The 19,315-nt window shown below is 38.3% G+C and overlaps 1 protein-coding gene across 3 annotated transcripts in view; it reads left to right on the top strand.

Annotated features, from left to right (window-relative positions):
- Nucleotides 1–17,530, top strand: part of gbe1b (glucan (1,4-alpha-), branching enzyme 1b) — a 150,883-nt gene extending 133,353 nt beyond the window's left edge. The window contains exon 16 of one of the 3 annotated variants that reach the window (XM_063016416.1): nt 17,370–17,530. In XM_063016416.1, coding sequence (XP_062872486.1) covers nt 17,370–17,393 — 24 coding nt within the window. In that variant the 3' untranslated portion in view covers nt 17,394–17,530. The other 2 variants (XM_063016417.1, XM_063016415.1) reach the window with 2 other exon arrangements.
- The last annotated feature ends 1,785 nt before the right edge of the window (nt 17,531–19,315 follow it).

A 19,315-nucleotide genomic window follows, 5' to 3' on the forward strand; every position in this document is an offset into this window, starting at 1 on the left:
CCCTGTTCTCACTGAGTGACAATAGACTCTCATTTACCATCTGTAGGCGTTGTGGAGGCTGATGCATTGCATGCTTGTATTGATGGATCCAGCTGAATAAGCGACGCAGAGCAAAGCAGGAGACACGGACCAAAATATTTTCACTTCACAAACTTGAAAATGACGACTTTGCCTCCCGACGTCGTCCTGAATTATAATGCGGTTGATTGGTACAACAGATTATGCCAACTGGATCGACTGAATGCATTAAAGGATGCAGATGAATCATTGATGTATAGGACGGAACTAACAACAGCTGCGATTTTGTTTTTACTACGATTAAAACTGGCGAATTATGGTTGCGTTGTGACGTTTGATGAAATGAGCAGCTACAGATCTCTGGATAGCTGCGATAATTTCATATTTATTACTGTATTAAGTTTGTCTTTCCACACAGCTGTGCTCTGATGTGCCTGAATTAATGTGGGAGATTTTTTTCACCTACTAGACCTAAATATCTTTGAGTTATATTTGGTTTAATGATGCTGTAAAGCCCACAATGACTAATATTCCCTTGCTTACTCTCACTGCCCGACTCTAGCCTATTTTAAGGCTTTGTAAGCATTTTTATTACTGTGACTCATTTGGGGCACGTTTTTGTTAATTATACAAACCACTGCTGAGAATCGAGCATTATTTAAAGAATCTGAGAGGTTATTAAATCCTGAGTCATAAGACTAGCATAACAGTTACACAAACTCATTATGCCAAATATCGTACTCTGCCATGAGCTGGCTATAGATGATACAGTGGTACCTTGAAACTCAACATCAGTTGGGTCTAGGAGTGGCATTAAGTTTAAAATGCGTTGAGTTTCAAGGTATTTTTTTCCCATAAGGATGTTTAGAAAACCTGTTAATGCATTTCACTGTCCCGTGGAACTGCATATTTTTCATTATATGAATTATATATATATATATATATATATATATATATATATATATATATATATATATATATATATATATATATATATATTACATTTATTATTTATTCCTGTGGCAAATGTTGTTTACAATCACCATATCATTTTTATTTAGCTTTTAACTAATTGTGATCTGCACGGTGGCTCTGTGGGTAGCACTGTCGCCTCACAGCAATAAGGTCCTGGGTTTGATCCCCAGGCTGAGTGGTCTGGGTCATTTCTGTGCGGACTTTGCATGTTCTCCATGTGTCTGCGTGGGTTTTCTTCTGGAGCTCCGGTTTCCTCCCACAGTCCAAAAACATGCAATCAGGTTAATTGGAGACACTGAATTGTCCTATAGGTGAATGGGTGTGTGTGTGTGTGTGTGTGGATGTGTGTCTGCCCTGCGATGGACTGGCGCCCCATCCAGGGTGTTACTGTGTGCCCTGAGCCCATTGAAAAGCTAGGATAGGCTCCAGCACAAGACGCGACTCTAATTGGATAAGTGGTTAAGTGAGTGAGTGAGTGAGTGAGTGAGTGAGTAATTGTGATCTGGAGTTATTGAAGTAAAAAAAGTCCATGTAGGTCTTCAAAGGTCTCCAAAGCTTTTCAACACAAAAAAACTGATTACATTGCAGAAAAAAATATGTAAGATGAATTATTTGTGCTTAATAGTGTCAATATTTCATACATTTGTGCATTTTTGGCTCTAACACTTTGTCAGACTCTGTCCATACACATGAAATTTACCACTCACATCAGTCTGTGACAAAGCAAACTAAATCACTGAGTAAAAACAAGTCAGAAACGACTCTTTTCAAACAAATTATTTGTTGGAATCGAATCAGGGAGCTGTGCTCTTATCTGTGGTAAAGATTCATTTGTCTTGCTCACTCTATTTCATTACGGTGTCGTGCGTAAACAACTCCATGGATCAGTGCGCACATGTTCCAGAGATTCAGTCATGGTTCAAGCCTTGAAAAACAGCTGTATAAACCAGTCAGAGCTTCTGAATTCAGATTTTTCTTGACGAAGCGGGTATCAAGTTTTAAAGATTTCAAGTTACAAGATATCACTGTACTTGAAATCTCAGTACTGGTAAACCTGTATTTAAACCTGTACTTATTGCATTGTGGTTCACTCATTGTTGAACTGTCCAACAGTAAGTACAGTTTTAGGGTTTTGTCATCACAATCTTAAACCATGAACATTAATATAACAGCCTCAACTCTTCTGGGAAGGCCATGTACCATTTACATTTACAGCATTTAGCAGACGCTTTTATCCAAAGCAACTTACAGTACTGTGACAGTATACTGTCTAAACAATTGAGGGTCAAGGGCCTTGCTTAAGGGCCCAACAGTGGCAACCTGACAGTGGTGGGGTTTTAACCAGCGACTTTTTGATTACTAGTCCAGTATGTCAGCCACTGGGCTACAACTACCAAAGTACCAGACTTTGCATAAAGTGAGCAAAAATAAATAAATCAGTTGTCTAGTGATAGTGATTACAATTTAATTTTATGATGACATGTCTAGACTAAAAACAATCCAAAAATTGTTGGATGAACCCATAAAACAAAAAATTAATTGTTGATGTTTTAATTAATCCATCTATCTCTTATTCTGGCTCAGCTTTATTGAAATGAACACTGCAGAGACAGAATTTCTTTATAACGTTCTTTCTTTAGTCATTTCTTTTATTGCTTTTAACCAAAGACATCTGCTTGCTTGAAAATGATACCAGTGATGAGATGCAGAAAAGCTGTGATGTTTTTGAACAATTTTTCACTTCAGACAGTTCATTTCCAGAGCACAGTAGGAGATATTTTTTACAGAGAAATGCACTAAAATCCATTATTTATTGGTAATACTCAATTTACTTCTGTTTTCTTTTTTTAACCAGTTTGCATCTGTGACACAAGCAGAATCAGAACCCGAAAACAACTGAACAGGATATCTGATGAGTCCAAAATATAACTTTAGGTCAGATTAAAAAAAGGGACATTATTATGCTTTTTAAATACATTTTAAACTTTATATAATAGTACTTATTCAGGACTGGATGAATGAACTTGGGAACAGTACAAATATTTCCTATTTTGGTCACATTTGATCACCGACTTATTGTTATAAGACACAAGAGTTTAAACGCTGCTGTACATTAATTTAACAATAAACCATAAAGCCTTAATATAAAAGGCTGAATAACAAAAACAATCTGCAAAAGTTACTTTATCTCTTAATCATGGCCAGCTGAGGTACTGTGTGAATGATGTATTTTAGGTGTACAATATGTACCTACACCGATGAGGCATAACATTATGACCACCTTTCTAATATTGTGTTGGTCCCCCTTTTGCTGCCAAAACAGCCCTGCAACTGTGATGCACTGTGTATTCTGACATCTTTCTATCAGAACCAGCATTAACATCTTCAGCAATTTTAGCTATGGGAGTTGGAGTTATGACCCCTGCTGGCTGATTGATGGCACCTGCACAGGGCTGAGGAATAATGCTGATCAGGGTGTGGCTGTCTGTGCACAGTGCTGATCGGTATCGATCTTGACTCGTGCAGGTGAAAAATGCGGTCTGTACTGAGCACGTGTTGGAGGGGGCGTGTGTCAGTTGAGAGGCGTCCTCAGTCAGCGGTGGAGGGTTGAATCAGGGAAGGATGTAATCGGGGTAATTGGACATGAGTAGATTGGGCGAGAAAATTGGAGGAAGAATAGAAAATATTTCTTCTTGCGGTTCCTCTTTTTATTTGCATTTTACCCACCGCGTCATCTTTTTTTTGGAAACAGGTTGGTACATTTCTAGCACATTCATGCTCCGGGGCCAGTATCCTGAGTCCTCAGCCTGAAAACCCAAGTGTATATTTCCTAAAATCTAAAACATTCATCAGCGTGTGTCGGACACACTGCCGTAATAACATTAGGGATCCGTGTTGTTCTTTGTTTGACGATTAATTTGCTATTTGTCACTATTGTTTTGTTCCGCCCTGGAAAATAAATGTTGTTGACATTGTGTAGTTCCTGCACAGTGGTGGCTTTTATCTCACCAGGTGCAGCCGTTTCTCTCGCGCTCTCCCTCTCTCCGTCTCCCTCTCTCCCTCTTTCTCTAACAGCGGTACTCCAGCTCGCTCTCTCCCTGCTGAATCAGTTTAATTAGTCACCGCTGTCTGTTGTCAGTGTTGCAGCGTTGGCTCGTTCGGCTCCCGTGGCATCTCGCCCGTGCCAGAATTCAGAGCCGAGCGATCGCTCTCGGAGGCGTGGGGGGAACCAGCAGTCTTCCGATTGAGAAAAAGGAGTGTAGAGTGCCACTGTAGAGTTGATTTTGTAGTGTACCAGTGTTAACCACTAGTTAACTTGTGTATTTATTGCTAGTTAACTTGTGTATCAGAAGAAGGCTCATGGGTAGCGCTAATACACATTATTGGAGAGCCGTTCTCCAGTACAGTTACAGTACTTTACCACATTGACATTATTTTTTAGCACACTAAGTAGATCAGTTCTGGTTAGCAAGATGCATGCAATCCTTTTGGAAGAGCATTAAAGAAGAACGACAGACTGTCTATAATGTTTATACACTTTTGATCAGCCATAACATTAAAACCACCTCCTTGTTTCTACACTCACTGTCCATTTTATCAGCTCCACTTACCATATAAAAGCACTTTGTGCTTCTACAATTACTGACTGTAGTTCATCTATTTATCTACATGCTTTGTTAGCCCCCTTTCATGCTGTTCTTCAGTGGTCAGGACTCTCCCAGGACCACTACAGAGTAGGTATTATTTGGGTGGTGGATCATTCTCAGCACTGCAGTGACACTGACGTGGTGGTGGTGTGTTAGTGTGGATCAGACACAGCAGCGCTGCTGGAGTTTTTTAACACCTCACTGTCACTGCTGGACTAAGAAGAGTCCACCAACCAAAAACATCCAGCCAACAGCGCCCGTGTGCAGTGTCCTGTGACCACTGCTGAAGGTCTAGAAGATGACCAACTCAAACAGCAGCAATAGATGAGCGATCGTCTCTGACTTTACGTCTACAAGGTGGACCAACTAGGTAGGAGTGTACTCTGCTAGGTAGAGTGGACAGTGAGTGGACACGGTATTTAAAAACTCCAGCAGAGCTGCTGTGTTTGATCCACTCATACCAGCACAACACACACTAACACACCACCACCATGTCATTGTCACTGCAGTGCTGAGAATGATCCACCATCTAAATAATACCTGCTCTGTGGTGGTCCTGTGGGGGTCCTGACTATTGAAGAACAGGGTGAAAGCAGGCTAAAAATTATGCAGAGAAACAGGTGGACTACAGTCAGTAATTGAAGAACTACAAAGTGCTCCTATATGGTAAGTGGAGCTGATAAAATGGACAGTGAGTGTAGAAACAAGGAGGTGGTTTAATGTTATGGCTGATCAGTGTATTTTTCTATCACAAGTATTATAGCACTAATTGCAACATCTGACCACTCAAAAGACCATAATCAGACTATTAGTGTTTACACCCTCAATTTAAATGCAGTATTTTTTCTCAGATTTTTATTCTGATCTTTCAGTCTGTTTTTCTTTCTCTCTCTGTCTGTTTCTCGCAGGTTTACATCCCCTGCAGAACGGCTGTTGTTCTAGCCAACGAGGAAATCGATTACTGCTACTGATACACAGCGTTTCACTGAGAGATTGATACTCGGCACACAAGTCTAAACACTGGCATTCAGCTAAGATTGTCCTGTGATATACCGTAGCAGTGCCCCCTCATTCCTCACACAGATAAGTTCTGGAGACTTTCACACGAGATCTGGTTTGTGTTTAACATAAAAACACGTTATAATGAATGTACCATGTGTTATATAAAATGGAAAATGGTGCAGTTTGCTAAATCCTATCATTGCTGTGTGATCTCATAGTGACACTGGTCCTAAATCCTCCATAGTAACAAACATAGAAACGGTTTACTGATATTCATAAGCAAAAGGGGTAATTAAATAACAATGTATTTCTCCCACACAGTGAAATGTACGGTTATAGATTAACAATTTATAAAACTTGGTGGGACCTCTTGAACATCCTGTACGTTCAGATATTGTAAATGTATTTGACATCACTTAAAAAACATCAATTTAATAATGAAATGAGCTAAATGTAGCATTTGTTCTTATTACATTGGTGGTGTTAAATAATTTCCAAAAATGATGTACATATTTTAAGATACAGAGAAGATTCTACGCTTCAAAGCAGAAAATGATTTAACATTTTTGTGTTAATATTACCTGAATGATCATTAATGACCATGTACACTGTGTAGATTTAGTTCCAGATTGTTCGCTGTGAATGGTGGGCAGATGCTCGGATTGTTAATTGGTCTGGTTAAAATAAAAATGTACAAAAACTTTATTTTTTTCTTTTACCACAAATGTGGCTCATAACATCAGACATGTTGAGGTAAAAAAAGTTTATATACACCTTTTTAGCCAATTAGCCAACTGCGCCTGGGGATGGTATATTTAACCCCAACTTCTACAGGCGTCTCGGGCTACTAACCAGTGGCATGGAGGTGGCGCCTGATGGAAGTTTTAAAGACTTGGTGACCCCAAGATGGTAACTTATTCTGTAACTTTCCAACAGTCATCCTTGTGGATTTTTTTGCCTCTCCTACCATCCTCTGAATGGTATGAGCATTTTCAGAAGAGTAGTTATTTTTATAGCCTTTCCCTGTGTTTCGAAGGTAAACACATTTATTTAAACTCTGCTGTCTTGTCTTTCCCAAATTGAAGAACGAAACAGAATTTGACCTCTGTGTCATCCAGAGAAGTCACAAGTCTTTAGGCTAGAGTCCAAGTCAAGTTACAAGACTTTAGGCTAGAGTCTGAGTCAAGTCACGAGTCAATATAATATACACAAAACATATATTGGAAATGTAGCATAGAAATAAACAAATAATCTGTAAGTTTAGTTTTATTAGTGCCTTTACTTTCCTAGTCATTGTGCAAATGAATGTAATTTCCGTAACAAGAAGGTACCAATTAAAAGCTTAAACTGATACGTTTTGTTTTCATTGCAAAACAAAAGCGCGCGATAAATCACAGCACAGCGGCCAAAATCCAAAACACAGCAAAAACAATCATAACCACTGCTTACCTTAGCTTATGTTCTTCCAGATGCTATTAAATTTATAACTGAGTGTCCCATTAGGAATATAATTTGTTATTTTGTAAATGTGCTTAAAATATTAAAAACCTCCAAACTTTTCCCGGTTGTGAAGTAAAACACTAATTTGTTAGAAAGCCAATCAAGCGTTTCATTGACACATCATCTGTGGGATGCAAACTGAATAAGTGCAAATAACAGCATTTCTTCCTAAAAATTAAATCAGAATTAAATTAAAAATGTATTCAGTCGAGTCTGAAGTCACTGTGTGTGCGACTTACGTGCGACTCCCCATTTCTGGTGTCACCTCATATAGTATACACCCCCAGTGAAACAGGAAGGTATGGATTACTACTTGAAATGTCATTAAATCAATAACAGAAATATTACACCGAAAAAAATCTGACTCTTTACTTACTCATCAAACCCATTTTCCAATTATTAGATTACTTAGAATATGCAAACTGAGTAACTGTATTCAAGACTCAAGACTTCTTGTCATGTTCACAGTAGGAACATCAGTTATGCAGAAAAAAACTAAATAAAACTAACAAATTGCAGCACGAAATGGAACTTCTGTGTACGATCAACATAATGCAAAGTTAAGTAAGGTAACGTGTGGTTGGATTAAGATGCAGTTTGGTTAATGTACAAAAATGAACTAAATGACTGTTGTAATAATAAATACGTGCAAAGCAGCAGTTAAAATAGGGGTGTAATTATTGTACAAAATGAAAAAAATTAATAACTGTTGTGCAAAGCGGTGCATCATTATAGAAGTGTAATGGTGCAGGGTATTATTGTGCAGAAATGCAAAGAGTTTTATTGTAAAAGACTGAAACCACAATGTTTCAATGTGTAGTTGAGTAGTGTAAGCGTATTAATGCCAAAACCAGATTTTGCAGTTTGTGATTCTGTTAAAATACCTGTTGTGAGAAATCACATTGGTTTGAGATGCGGTCATGCGGTTTGCACCATGATAAGGTAACATAGCTCAATAAAACTTTAGATGCCAAACATTTTTATTAAAATTATGCAGTATTATATTTGAAGAATGGGCAGCACAATGTCCAATTATAATTTTAGTTCATCACAGACTTTCCAGTGTGTGGCTTCCCACTTGACCATCACTGTATCTTATTGTTGTGGAGGAGCTGCAGTAGCTTGAAGCTACTGCTGTCCTGCTATTGAATGAAATGAGTGTGTGTAAATACATTAGGGTTATTATCCCAAGCCAGCACTGCAGAAGCAATAACGAGCCTTTTTGATGCCGTGTACTGAAGAGACGCACCTCTCTCTGCTTTGTGGGTTGAACAAACTGATTCATTTATGAAAAATAAGATGCTTAAATAGCAATAACGAGTCTCTTAACGACTCTCAACATACATCAGCTAGTACAGACACTGTGTATGTGTGTGTACTTCAGATTTCATTAATCAATGCAGATATGTCCATATTAAATAAGCCTGGTGTTTGTGAGAGAAATAATTAAGATCATTAAAGTGAAAATGAAATAATAATGTAATAGAATGACTGAAGAAGTACTTTATACCACTGACTTGTCATGTCTTCTTTTTTAATATAATGCACAGATTCAAGGGGAAAATTGCAAACCCTTTGGAATAACCTGGTTTGCAATTTTTTTCTATTACAAAATGTTCATCTGTGTCATTATAATAGAAAATCATTTGTGCTGTTCATTTCTTTATTAAACACACAAATTAGTAATATAGTCCTGTTTGGAAAAATACACTGATCAGCCATAACATTAAAACCACCTCCTTGTTTCTACACTCACTGTCCATTTAATCAGCTCCACTTACCATATAGAAGCACTTTGTAGTTCTACAATTACTGACTGTAGTCCATCTGTTTCTCTGCATGCTTTGTTAGCCCCCTTTCATGCTGTTCTTCAATGGTCAGGACTCTCCCAGGACCACTACAGAGTAGGTATTATTTGGGTGTTAGATCACTCTCAGCACTGCAGTGACACTGACATGGTGGTGGTGTGTTAGTGTGTGTTGTGCTGGTATGAGTGGATCAGACACAGAAATGCTGATTGAGTTTTTAAACACCTCACTGTCACTGCTGGACTGAGAATAGTCCACCAACCAAAAATATCCAGCCAACAGCGCCCCGTGGGCAGCGTCCTGTGACCACTTATGAAGGTCTAGAAGATGACCAACTCAAACAGCAGCAATAGATGAGTGATCATCTCTGACTTTACATCTACAAGGTGGACCAACTAAGTAGGAGTGTCTAATAGTGTGGACAGTGAGTGGACAAGGTATTTAAAAACTCCAGCAGCGCTGCTGTGTCTGATCCACTCATACCAGCACAATACACGCTAACACACCACCACCATGTCGGTGTCACTGCAGTGCTGAGAATGATCCACCACCTAAATAATACCTGCTCTGTAGTGGTCCTGTGGGGGTCCTTACCATTGAAGAACAGGGTGAAAGGGGGCTAACAAAGCATGCAGAGAAACAGATGGACTAGAGTCAGTAATTGTAGAACTACAAAGTGCTTCTATATGGTAAGTGGAGCTGATAAAATGGACAGTGAGTGTAGAAACAAGGAGGTGGTCATAATGTTATGGCTGATCAGTGTATATATGACAAATAAATGTATTCTATTATATTCTATTCTAACAGCAATAATGTTTCCTGTAGCTATCAGACTGACACAACAGTAAGAAGGAATTCTTAGTGCAATCTGTAATTTTGTGCATTGACGGCCCTTTTTAGAACATGCTGTAGCATCTCAGCTGGGTTATGGTCTGATCCAATTTCTTTTTTTTTTTATGGGATTCACTGTGGGCCATGGTGGATCCAACATCACATGGATAAACTGAGCAAGACACGAATACACCCTGGACAATGTACCACTCACTTAACAGATATTCTAAGTCACTCATTGCTATGGGCAATTTGTTCAGCCCATTGACCCTTGGAATGTTTTTGGGAGATGTAGGTCCAAGAGGAAGCACAAGGGAAGAGCATAGCTCTGAGGGGAGAAGGTCAAACCCATGTTGCTGAGCAGAACCCACTCTACCAGGCGGTCATCATGCTCCCAGCCTATTTACATCTCCTACAAAAACAACATTGTGTGCATCTTCACAGATTTAGAAATGACATTAATGTGCACCGAGAATCCGAGTCAATACATGCACCAATACCAGTCCCTGACAAGCAACCTGTTCTTGTTTACCACTATGTATCCACATCCACAATTTACAGGTACCCAGTGTGTCACAAACTAGTACAAATACCCTACAGTGCCACCCATAAAGCACTCTGGTCATTTACTTTTTGTTGCCTCATTCATCATATCCAGTATACGGATCCCCACCCTGACATTTTCCTGCAACAATGTCTTGATACAAATTGAAAGTCACTGTTAACTACAAGGGCTCACACAGCAACAGAGCAGCACCAAATGATAATAAACCCTCCACCATGTTTTACAGCTAGGCTGAGTTTTATGTAGAGCCACAGTACTCATTTTCTCCCAACAGCATTGTGCATTTGTGTGAAACAAGTTTTGGTTTATTTATGAACACAACATGATGTCGAAAGCCTTGTGGAATACGCTAGTGGTCCTTTGCAAACCTTAAAAATGTAGTATGTTTTTTGTTGTTGTGTTTGCTATTTGGGTGGGGGTGTGTTTGTGAGGTAAAGCATTAATTTTCTCCATTGTGCCTCCGATTGTCATTTTTTGTTTAGCTTTCTTCTTATACTGGACACACCAAGATTTTGCCAAGTTGTAAATATTGCTGCAGTACTAGTTGTTTCTGTGTCTGTAGTTTTTGTTACAGGTAGTTTGTTAGAAATGTTTCTAGTTTTTTTGTCCAGCTTTATGCTGGAAGCACTCTCGCCTCACAGGAGGAAGTTCCTGGGTTTGATTCCCTGATGGAGCGGTCTGGATCCTTTCTGTGTGGAGTTTGCATGTTCTTCCTATGTCTGCGTGGGTTTACTCCGGGTGCTCCGGTTTCCTCCCACAGTCCAAAGACGTGCAAGTGAGGTAGACTGGAGATACTAAATTGTCAATGACTGTGTTTAACATTAAAACTTTGACTAATGAATCTTGTGTAACCAGTAACTACCTGTTCTGTCATGAATGTAACCAAAGTGTAAAACATGAGGTTTGTTTGTTTGTTTATTAGGATTTTAACGTCATGTTTTACACTTTGGTTACATTCATGACAGGAACGGTAGTTACTCATTACACAAAATTCATCAGTTCACAAGGTTATATCAAACCCAGTCTTGGACAATTTAGTATCTCCAATTCATCTCACTTGCATGTCTTTGGACTGTGGGAAGAAACATGCGAACTCCACACAGAAAGGACCCGGACCGCCCCACCAGGGATCGAACCCAGGACCTTCTTGCTGTGAGGCAACAGAGCAACCCACTTAGCCACAGCAAGAAGGTCCTGGGTTTGATCCCCAGGTGGGGCGGTCGGGGTCCTTTCTGTGTGGAGTTTGCATGTTCTCACCGTGTCTGCGTGGGTTTCCTTCCGGAGCTCCGGTTTCCTCCCACAGTCCAAAGACATGCAAGTGAGGTGAATTGGAGACACTAAATTGTCCAAGACTGTGTTTGATGTATTCTTGTGAACTGATGAACCTTGTGTAATGAGTAACTACCATTCCTGTCATGAAGGTAACCAAAGTGTAAAACGTGTGAAACCTCCACCAATTTATATAATCACTGCTGATACCTGATACGTCTGTACAAAACACACAAGCTCAGCAATCATTGCTATTTATAGATTTTCTTAGACGTCCTGGGGTATTTTTTTCAACATAAATTTGTGCTTGCAGTAATTTAGATGAACCACTGAAGTGGTTCATGCAGTAGATCCTAAACTGTTTTAACTGTGGAAACATATGGTCACTTTATTCTCCTTTCCTCCCTCAAGCAAAAACTCTCCACTGCATTCATATTCCAAAAATGCCTCTAATAGTGCTTCACAGTTGCCTTCATGTTATACCAAAAGCATTTTTAAACAAATACCCCTAATTTTTTAGCCCTCCATAAAGCTTAAGAGCACCACTCTGCATAAATACTAGCCTCAAGAACGAGACTCATTGCGGGCTTGAAGTAGGTATGTCTTGCCTAATCGCACCTTTTATCCTGTCCAGTGGCATTTTCATTAGCGTTTAGAAATAGAGCGTGTTAATAGAAACTGAGAAGTGCACTTGAGAGCTGAGTCTACTTTGTTACAGCCGGTCCCTTTGCTAATCAAATCCACTGCTCATCATTAATCACTGCTGTGAGGCTGAAGAAACAGGTATGAAAATCAAGATTGAACAAGGCCGGTTATGTTCTCCACCACCTCCACAAGGGCACCATTGTGGAACAGAGGCTTATGTTCTTTACTTTTTCAACCCTCTTCCTGCTCTTCATGCTGCTTGACTTTTTAGATCTCTGTTTTGGGGGGATTTAGGTCTGTACAGGCAACTGGAGCCATTTAAAGGATATTTTAATATCATGTTTAACTGATTTATAGGGGTTTATGCAGGTGTGGTTATTTCGAAAGCAGTGGCCAGATGTCAAAAGACTATCTGAGAGTTCCAAGAAAAGGTTTGTCTTTATTAATCTCTTAAAATGTGTGTGCTAATGTTTATTCAAGTCATAATGTAAAAAAGTCCTACTGTTCATGCCTTCTTAAAATTTTTATAAATCATTTAAATTCCAGACTGCTAAAAACATTTAACCTTTATATTTAAAGAGCAGAAGTGGGTGCTAACCCACTACAACTGAGATCAGGGGTTTGAATTTCAGCTGTGCTATCGGTCAGTGAGATAATTGCATGGACATGATTGGCGAGTCTCCAGGAGGGGTGGGGAGATTAAAAAAAAGCCAAGCCATTGTGTGCATTTGTCTGTGCACTCTCAGTGCCAGTCCCAAGCCCTGATAAGGAAAGGCACCAGATGTAAAAACTGTGCCAATTCTGGTATGACCAGATCCTCTTTGGCAACCCCTTAATTGTATCAGTTATGAGGAATCCCCTCTGTCACCCTCCCTGAACAACAAGCCAATTATTGTTCGTGTAGGCGCCCAGCCTGCTGGTAGCAGAGCTGAGATTCCAACCGACGAGTTCGAGATGTCAGATCTGGTGTGCTAGCATGTCTTACCGCTGCGCCACCTGAGCACCGCAACCCCTTAATACAGGATTATGATTTTTTAATACTAGCAGTTATAAGAAAAATATATACGTTTCCTGTACCTGTTGACTGGTCTTGTACAACAGTAGGGTGGAGTATTAGACCATTCTTACAAGTGCGTGACTGTAAGCATTAGCGGTAGCAACAAAAGAACAACGTTCAGTTTGCCCCACTGCAATTGTTGTGGTTTTTAATTTTACTGTAAATCTGTTTAGGTTATTTACAAGGTGGGATCAAGAGTGTCATGCAGTATTAAAGGGCCTTAAGTACTGTGATACAAAATTTTTGGGAACGCCACAGTGGTGTTTGTTTGCTTGTTTATTAGGATTTTAACGTGATGTTTTACACTTTGGTTACATTCATGACAGGTACAGTAGTTACTCATTACACAAGGTTCATCAGTTCACAAGGTTATATCAAACACAGTCATGGACAATTTTGTATCTCCAATTCACCTCACTTGCATGTCTTTGGACTGTGGGAGGAAACCGGAGCACCCTGGGAAAAACCGACGCAGACACAGGGAGAACATGGAAACTCCACACAGAAAGGACCCGGATCGCCCCACGTGGGGATCGAACCCAGGACCTTCTTGTTGTAAGGCGACAGTGCTATCCACTTAGCCACTGTGCCGCCCCCACGTGGGTGTACAATGCCACTTAGATTGAACAGTATATTGTTTACAATTTAAATTCAATTAAGGTTTTTTTTAAGTACAGGATTGCAAAGTTGTAAGAATATTCAGTCATTCATCTTCAAGATTGTGTTGGACCACTGGAGGCAAGCCAGGAATACATCTTGGACGAGGTGTCAATTCATCAGAGGGTGACACACACATGCTCAGAATTAAACCTGGTCCTTGAAACTGTTTACAGCCACAGCACAGCTGTCCCATCATAAACAATGCATTAGCATTGCTTTTAAAGATGTTACAACGTTTACGTTGGACACAAAAATGAACACAGAAATACAACTTTGGAAAACTGGAGAATAAACAACAACAATTAAATGTTACCTTTTTTTGCAGTATTTTGAAATGTTTGTGTAATTACGAATACAAACCACACTTTCTACAGGTCCCAGATGTGGTGGTGTTGCAGACTGTGTATTAGCTCTGTCTGTGAGGTCTTTCTAGGTCACACTCAGTTTGTCCTAATTTTCATATAAAGGTCACGTTGATGTTCTAACCACACGAAGCTCACAGACCCTAAAATACAATGCTGCCATCTACTGGTTCACCCATAAACCCATTCATATTCAACCATTTCAGCAGAAACACGTTTATTAATCTTACAGTTTTTCTCAGTTGGTTTGGTGCATTTCTCACATCACTATTAACATTTGCACAACAGTAAGTGCATTTCTCAAAACAATTAGTACAAACTGCAAAACCTAGTTGATAACCTGCAAAAGCGTGTCACTTGCTCAAAAAGGATAGTTCATTCCTCAAAAGCAAGTATTCATGTCAATGAAAGTGTCAGTGTCATCAAAATAAAAAGTCCTGACACCATTGTTTATGAACAAGATAGTCAAATGGCTTTGTCATGTTTTCATTATGACAGTTCACTCTGTAAGTGTTTTCCAATGCAAAAATGTCAGATCATGGTGACTACCTGAAAATGCTCAAGACAGCACTATACACTATTAGCACACCCATTTGAAATCTACAGTTAAGTTACACATTACTGTATTTAGTGAGGTAAATGGGTACAAGACATTAAAGAATTTAAATGATTCTGACTAAAGCAAAGTACAAACTTATTTACAACAAAACATAAGAAACACCCTTTGGGTAGAGCTGTGCACAACTAAACAACATTGCAATACATATTGGAACTGAATTGGAACATACAACATGCTGATTTTGACAACTAGTTCAACATTTTTGTATGTAATGACTCAAGCAATGAAATGAGGACTATTAGTTTCATAGGGAATGACTATTCAGCATTCATAAGTATAGTTCATTTTGACTGACATGACATAAGCAAATGATAATGTTATAAAACAGCAGAGAATTGTATGGAAGCACTTGATGCATGTCCAAAAGCATTTGCAATTTGTTGGAAGGAATGAGAAACTGCTACTATGATGTGCACAAATGACTAAATCTTGTGAAGGTTGAACTAACAGTTATGAGAATTTTAATTCTGATCAGAGAAATGCACCAAAGCAATTGAGAAAAACTGTAATACAATCTGAACAGAAATTACCAGGGCATATAGATAATCATGGTAGTAGAAAATGTAATTAAAGCCTTTTTGATCTTTTTTGCACTCACTGAATTATGTCCACATGCTGGTGTTTTGCAAACCAAATGTCGGCTTAGCCACATTATACGACCAGAAGTGTTTGAACCTAATTATTAAAGTTATTAAAGTTCAGTTGTTTCAGCAACAATCGTTCCTAATAGGTGTATACAATTATTGACACAAAATGTATTTTATGCTTTCAACTTTGTGGCAACAGTTTGAGGAATGCCCTCCAGTTTGATTTTGACCCTGTGCACAAACCGAGTCTGGGGTGAAGAAACTTTGGTGGTTTCCTTAAAACACTGACCTCAACACTACTGAATACCATAGGAAGAATGGGAATGGGATATCCAACAAGCTCATGATAATGTGTATTCTTGTCCATATGGTGTTTTATACGGTGTTCATGGTCAGATGTATGAACAATAAAAAATGCTATATAATTTGTGATACACAAACTGGCTAGTTTGTATAAGTGATGTTTGTAGTGGAGAGTGTACAGATGTTTAGATTGTTCATTTACTAAATGAAAAAGAAAAACCTAAAGCGAAACTTAAATAAACTTAAATAAAGATGTAGGCTACTGTGTCATTGCCAAACACGGGGTTTTAAAACATATACACTGAGTAAAATAAAGGTTTTAAAGTTTTAACTTTTATATCTGATGAAGCGTGAGCTCCTCTTAAAGGGAAATACATCAAATGAAAGGTTTATTAACACTTTTGATACTATTGGAAATTTTGAATTACTGCCTAGGTATTTTACACTGATGATTATTATTGTTAGTAGTAGTAGTATTCACCTAGTGGGTAGAGCTTTGGGCTACCAACTGAAAGGTTGAGAGTTTGAATCACAGCCCTGCCATGCAGCCACTGTTGGGCCCTTGACCAAGGCCCTCCCAGCTAACAGGGAACGTTCCCACAACTTTCACTAACGTTACGTGAAAGTTCTCCTGTAATGTTATGAGCAAACGTTCTCACAATAAACGTTACGTGACCTTGATAAATATTCTGTTCAATGTGTAATGTTATATGAACGTTCTTTTAACGTTTTTTTAAACAAAATTTTAAAGGAGTATATGTATGTATATATATATATATATATATATATAGTCTTCTCAGTAAAAAGAAGATTAATTAGATAAAAAGATAAACACTAAATTAGTCTGTTTTTTTCCCTGTAGCTTTTTAATGTGACCTATATCCTACATTTGTCTGAACAGTTTATAATCCTAAACTGTAGGCACAAAACAAAAATGCTTCACTTCACATGTAGGGTTGCAACTAACGATTATTTTTCTAATCAATCTGGTGATTATGTTTCTGATTGATTGATTAGTTGGATTATTTAAAATACAAAAACAGAAACAATATTTACAAAAAAAAACAATATTTAAATGAATTTTAAAACATCCACAACACTAGTATGATTTCCCTTCTTAATTTTGTTTAATCAAGCTGGCTGTTTAATTATTTTATGGCATATTAAATACCGCTATGTACCTGATGAAATAATTCTATTTCATGATTTTCACTGTAAAATCACACATACGAGTAATTCAACCATTAAAAAAGAGCCACAGACACCTCTTGCACATTGAAGACTTAAATTAAATTAAAGACTGTAACATAACTTCAAGGAAGCTTTGTATTTTAGCTGTCCAGAATGAATTGGTTACAGTGTAAAATGTTTTACATGTACTGATAATTATGCAGAAATACTTAAAAAGCCTCTTTGTTTACTTTGCAGGTGGGGAATGCAGAGACGCCCTGAATTACTACCTAACTCATGTACTGATAATTATGCAGAAATACTTAAAAAGCCTCTTTGTTTACTTTGCAGGTGGGGAATGCAGAGACGCCCTGAATTACTACCTAACTTCATTTGTTTTTTCCCCCATTTTCCATGTATTCATTTACATTAGAATTTATATATATATATATTCCATTTTCCATTGATTAATTTAAATTAATTGCTTGATAATAATAATAATAATAACATATAATAAATACAATATATTCTAACTGATTTAACCTCAGTTTATAATGGATAGAAAAATTGAGGGATTGTTCTTTTTTCATTTTTCATTCATTCAATTGAATTTGATTGATGATGTTAACAATTTTGTAAAATAAATATGTTTGCATTGATTTTGTCTCCGTTTATGTCAGTATTATCACATGAATTGTTTAAATTAGACCATCATAGCAACTGTTATCAGAGTGATTCAGATATTTTTTTTAATTAATGGTAATGTCTGAGGAGGTTGGGAGGTTCAAGTCTGTAGTATATTAGAGTTGTATTTGGTGATATATAACTGTAAGTTAGTTAACGGTTAGAAGGTGGCAGTAAATACTTAATGACTATATAAGATAATGAGGGTAGAATTACTAAGTGAATGCACATGTAACGGGTTGGAAGCATGAATGTGTGTGTGTATGTTGCAAATAAATGTGTAGAGTTAAACGGATTCTCTCTCTGCCTGCAATCTCCTTCATCCAATATATCACAAAGACAGAGGGATTAACATTGTCTTGGATTAACATTATCTGTAGTTATGTTAAAAGTATGTTAAAGTAACATTTATGGGGTATGTTCTTTAACTTGTATTAAATGTCTTAAGAATTTTAAAAAAACGGACAAAATAACGTTGAAGGAACACTCTAATATAACATTTATACAACCAAAATTGAATGTTAAGGGAACGTTCAGAGGACCTTATTTTAAATGTTCTTCGAACATTCCAAGACAACATTCCCAGAACATTAAATTATGGTTGCAAATGAGGTTTAGGTAACGTTCTATGAACGTTTTCATAACTTTAAAAAAACGTACTGAGAACATCAAGAAAACTGGACTAAATAACGTTGAGGGAACATTCCAATGCAACGTTCCCACAACCAAAATGGAACGTTCTCAGAATGTAATTTTGTTAGCTGGGCTTAACCCTCTCTGCTTCAGGGTCAGCTCTGTACAATGGCTGACCCGGTGCTCTGACCCCAGCTTCCAGACAAGCTGGGATATGCGAAGAAAGAATTTCATTGTACTGTACACCTGTATATGTATATATGACAAATAAAGGCATTCTATTCTTCTATTACAGGCATGGCTGGATTACTGACCGGGCCAGTGGGGCCAGCGCCCAGGGGCCCTTGAGGTTAGGGGGCCCCGGGGGTCCCTGGCTCAAAAAATTTTGCGATGCCTATCAACATTTATGATACAATATATTTTTATTTCTGAGGGCCCTCCATTTTAAGTATCCTCTGACTATTAGGGACTTTGACCCCAGGGCCTCTTGGGGGCCCTAGCCATGCTTTTGGGCCCTAGCCAAAACACTTCTCTGTTATAGTTGACTCCACTCCAGACCTTGCTCATGTGGACCAACTTACTTTTATTTTCAGGTTTGTTAATAATGACGGACATGTAGTTGAGCGTTTTCTAGCTTTTGAGCCTATTGAAAACCATAGTGGGGACAGTTTGGCAGAGTGTGTCGTTGCTATGGTGGAGAATCTGGGCCTAGACTTATCCAACTGTAGGGGCCAGTCATATGATAATGCAAGTAACATGTCGGGAAAGTACAATGGAGTCCAAGCTCATCTTAAACAAAGAAACCCTTTGATTTGTTATGTCCGCTGTGCAGCACATTCACTGAATTTAGTTGGTGTCAATGCTGTTGACAGTAGCCCAGAAGCTGGACGTTTTTTTGACTTTGTACAGGCAATGTACACATTTTGTGCATCATCTACACACAGGTGGGGAAAGGTTTTCCGTGATACTGATATCAAACT

This window comes from Trichomycterus rosablanca, chromosome 20, assembly GCF_030014385.1.
Source record: "Trichomycterus rosablanca isolate fTriRos1 chromosome 20, fTriRos1.hap1, whole genome shotgun sequence".
Classification (NCBI taxonomy): Eukaryota; Metazoa; Chordata; class Actinopteri; order Siluriformes; family Trichomycteridae; genus Trichomycterus; species Trichomycterus rosablanca.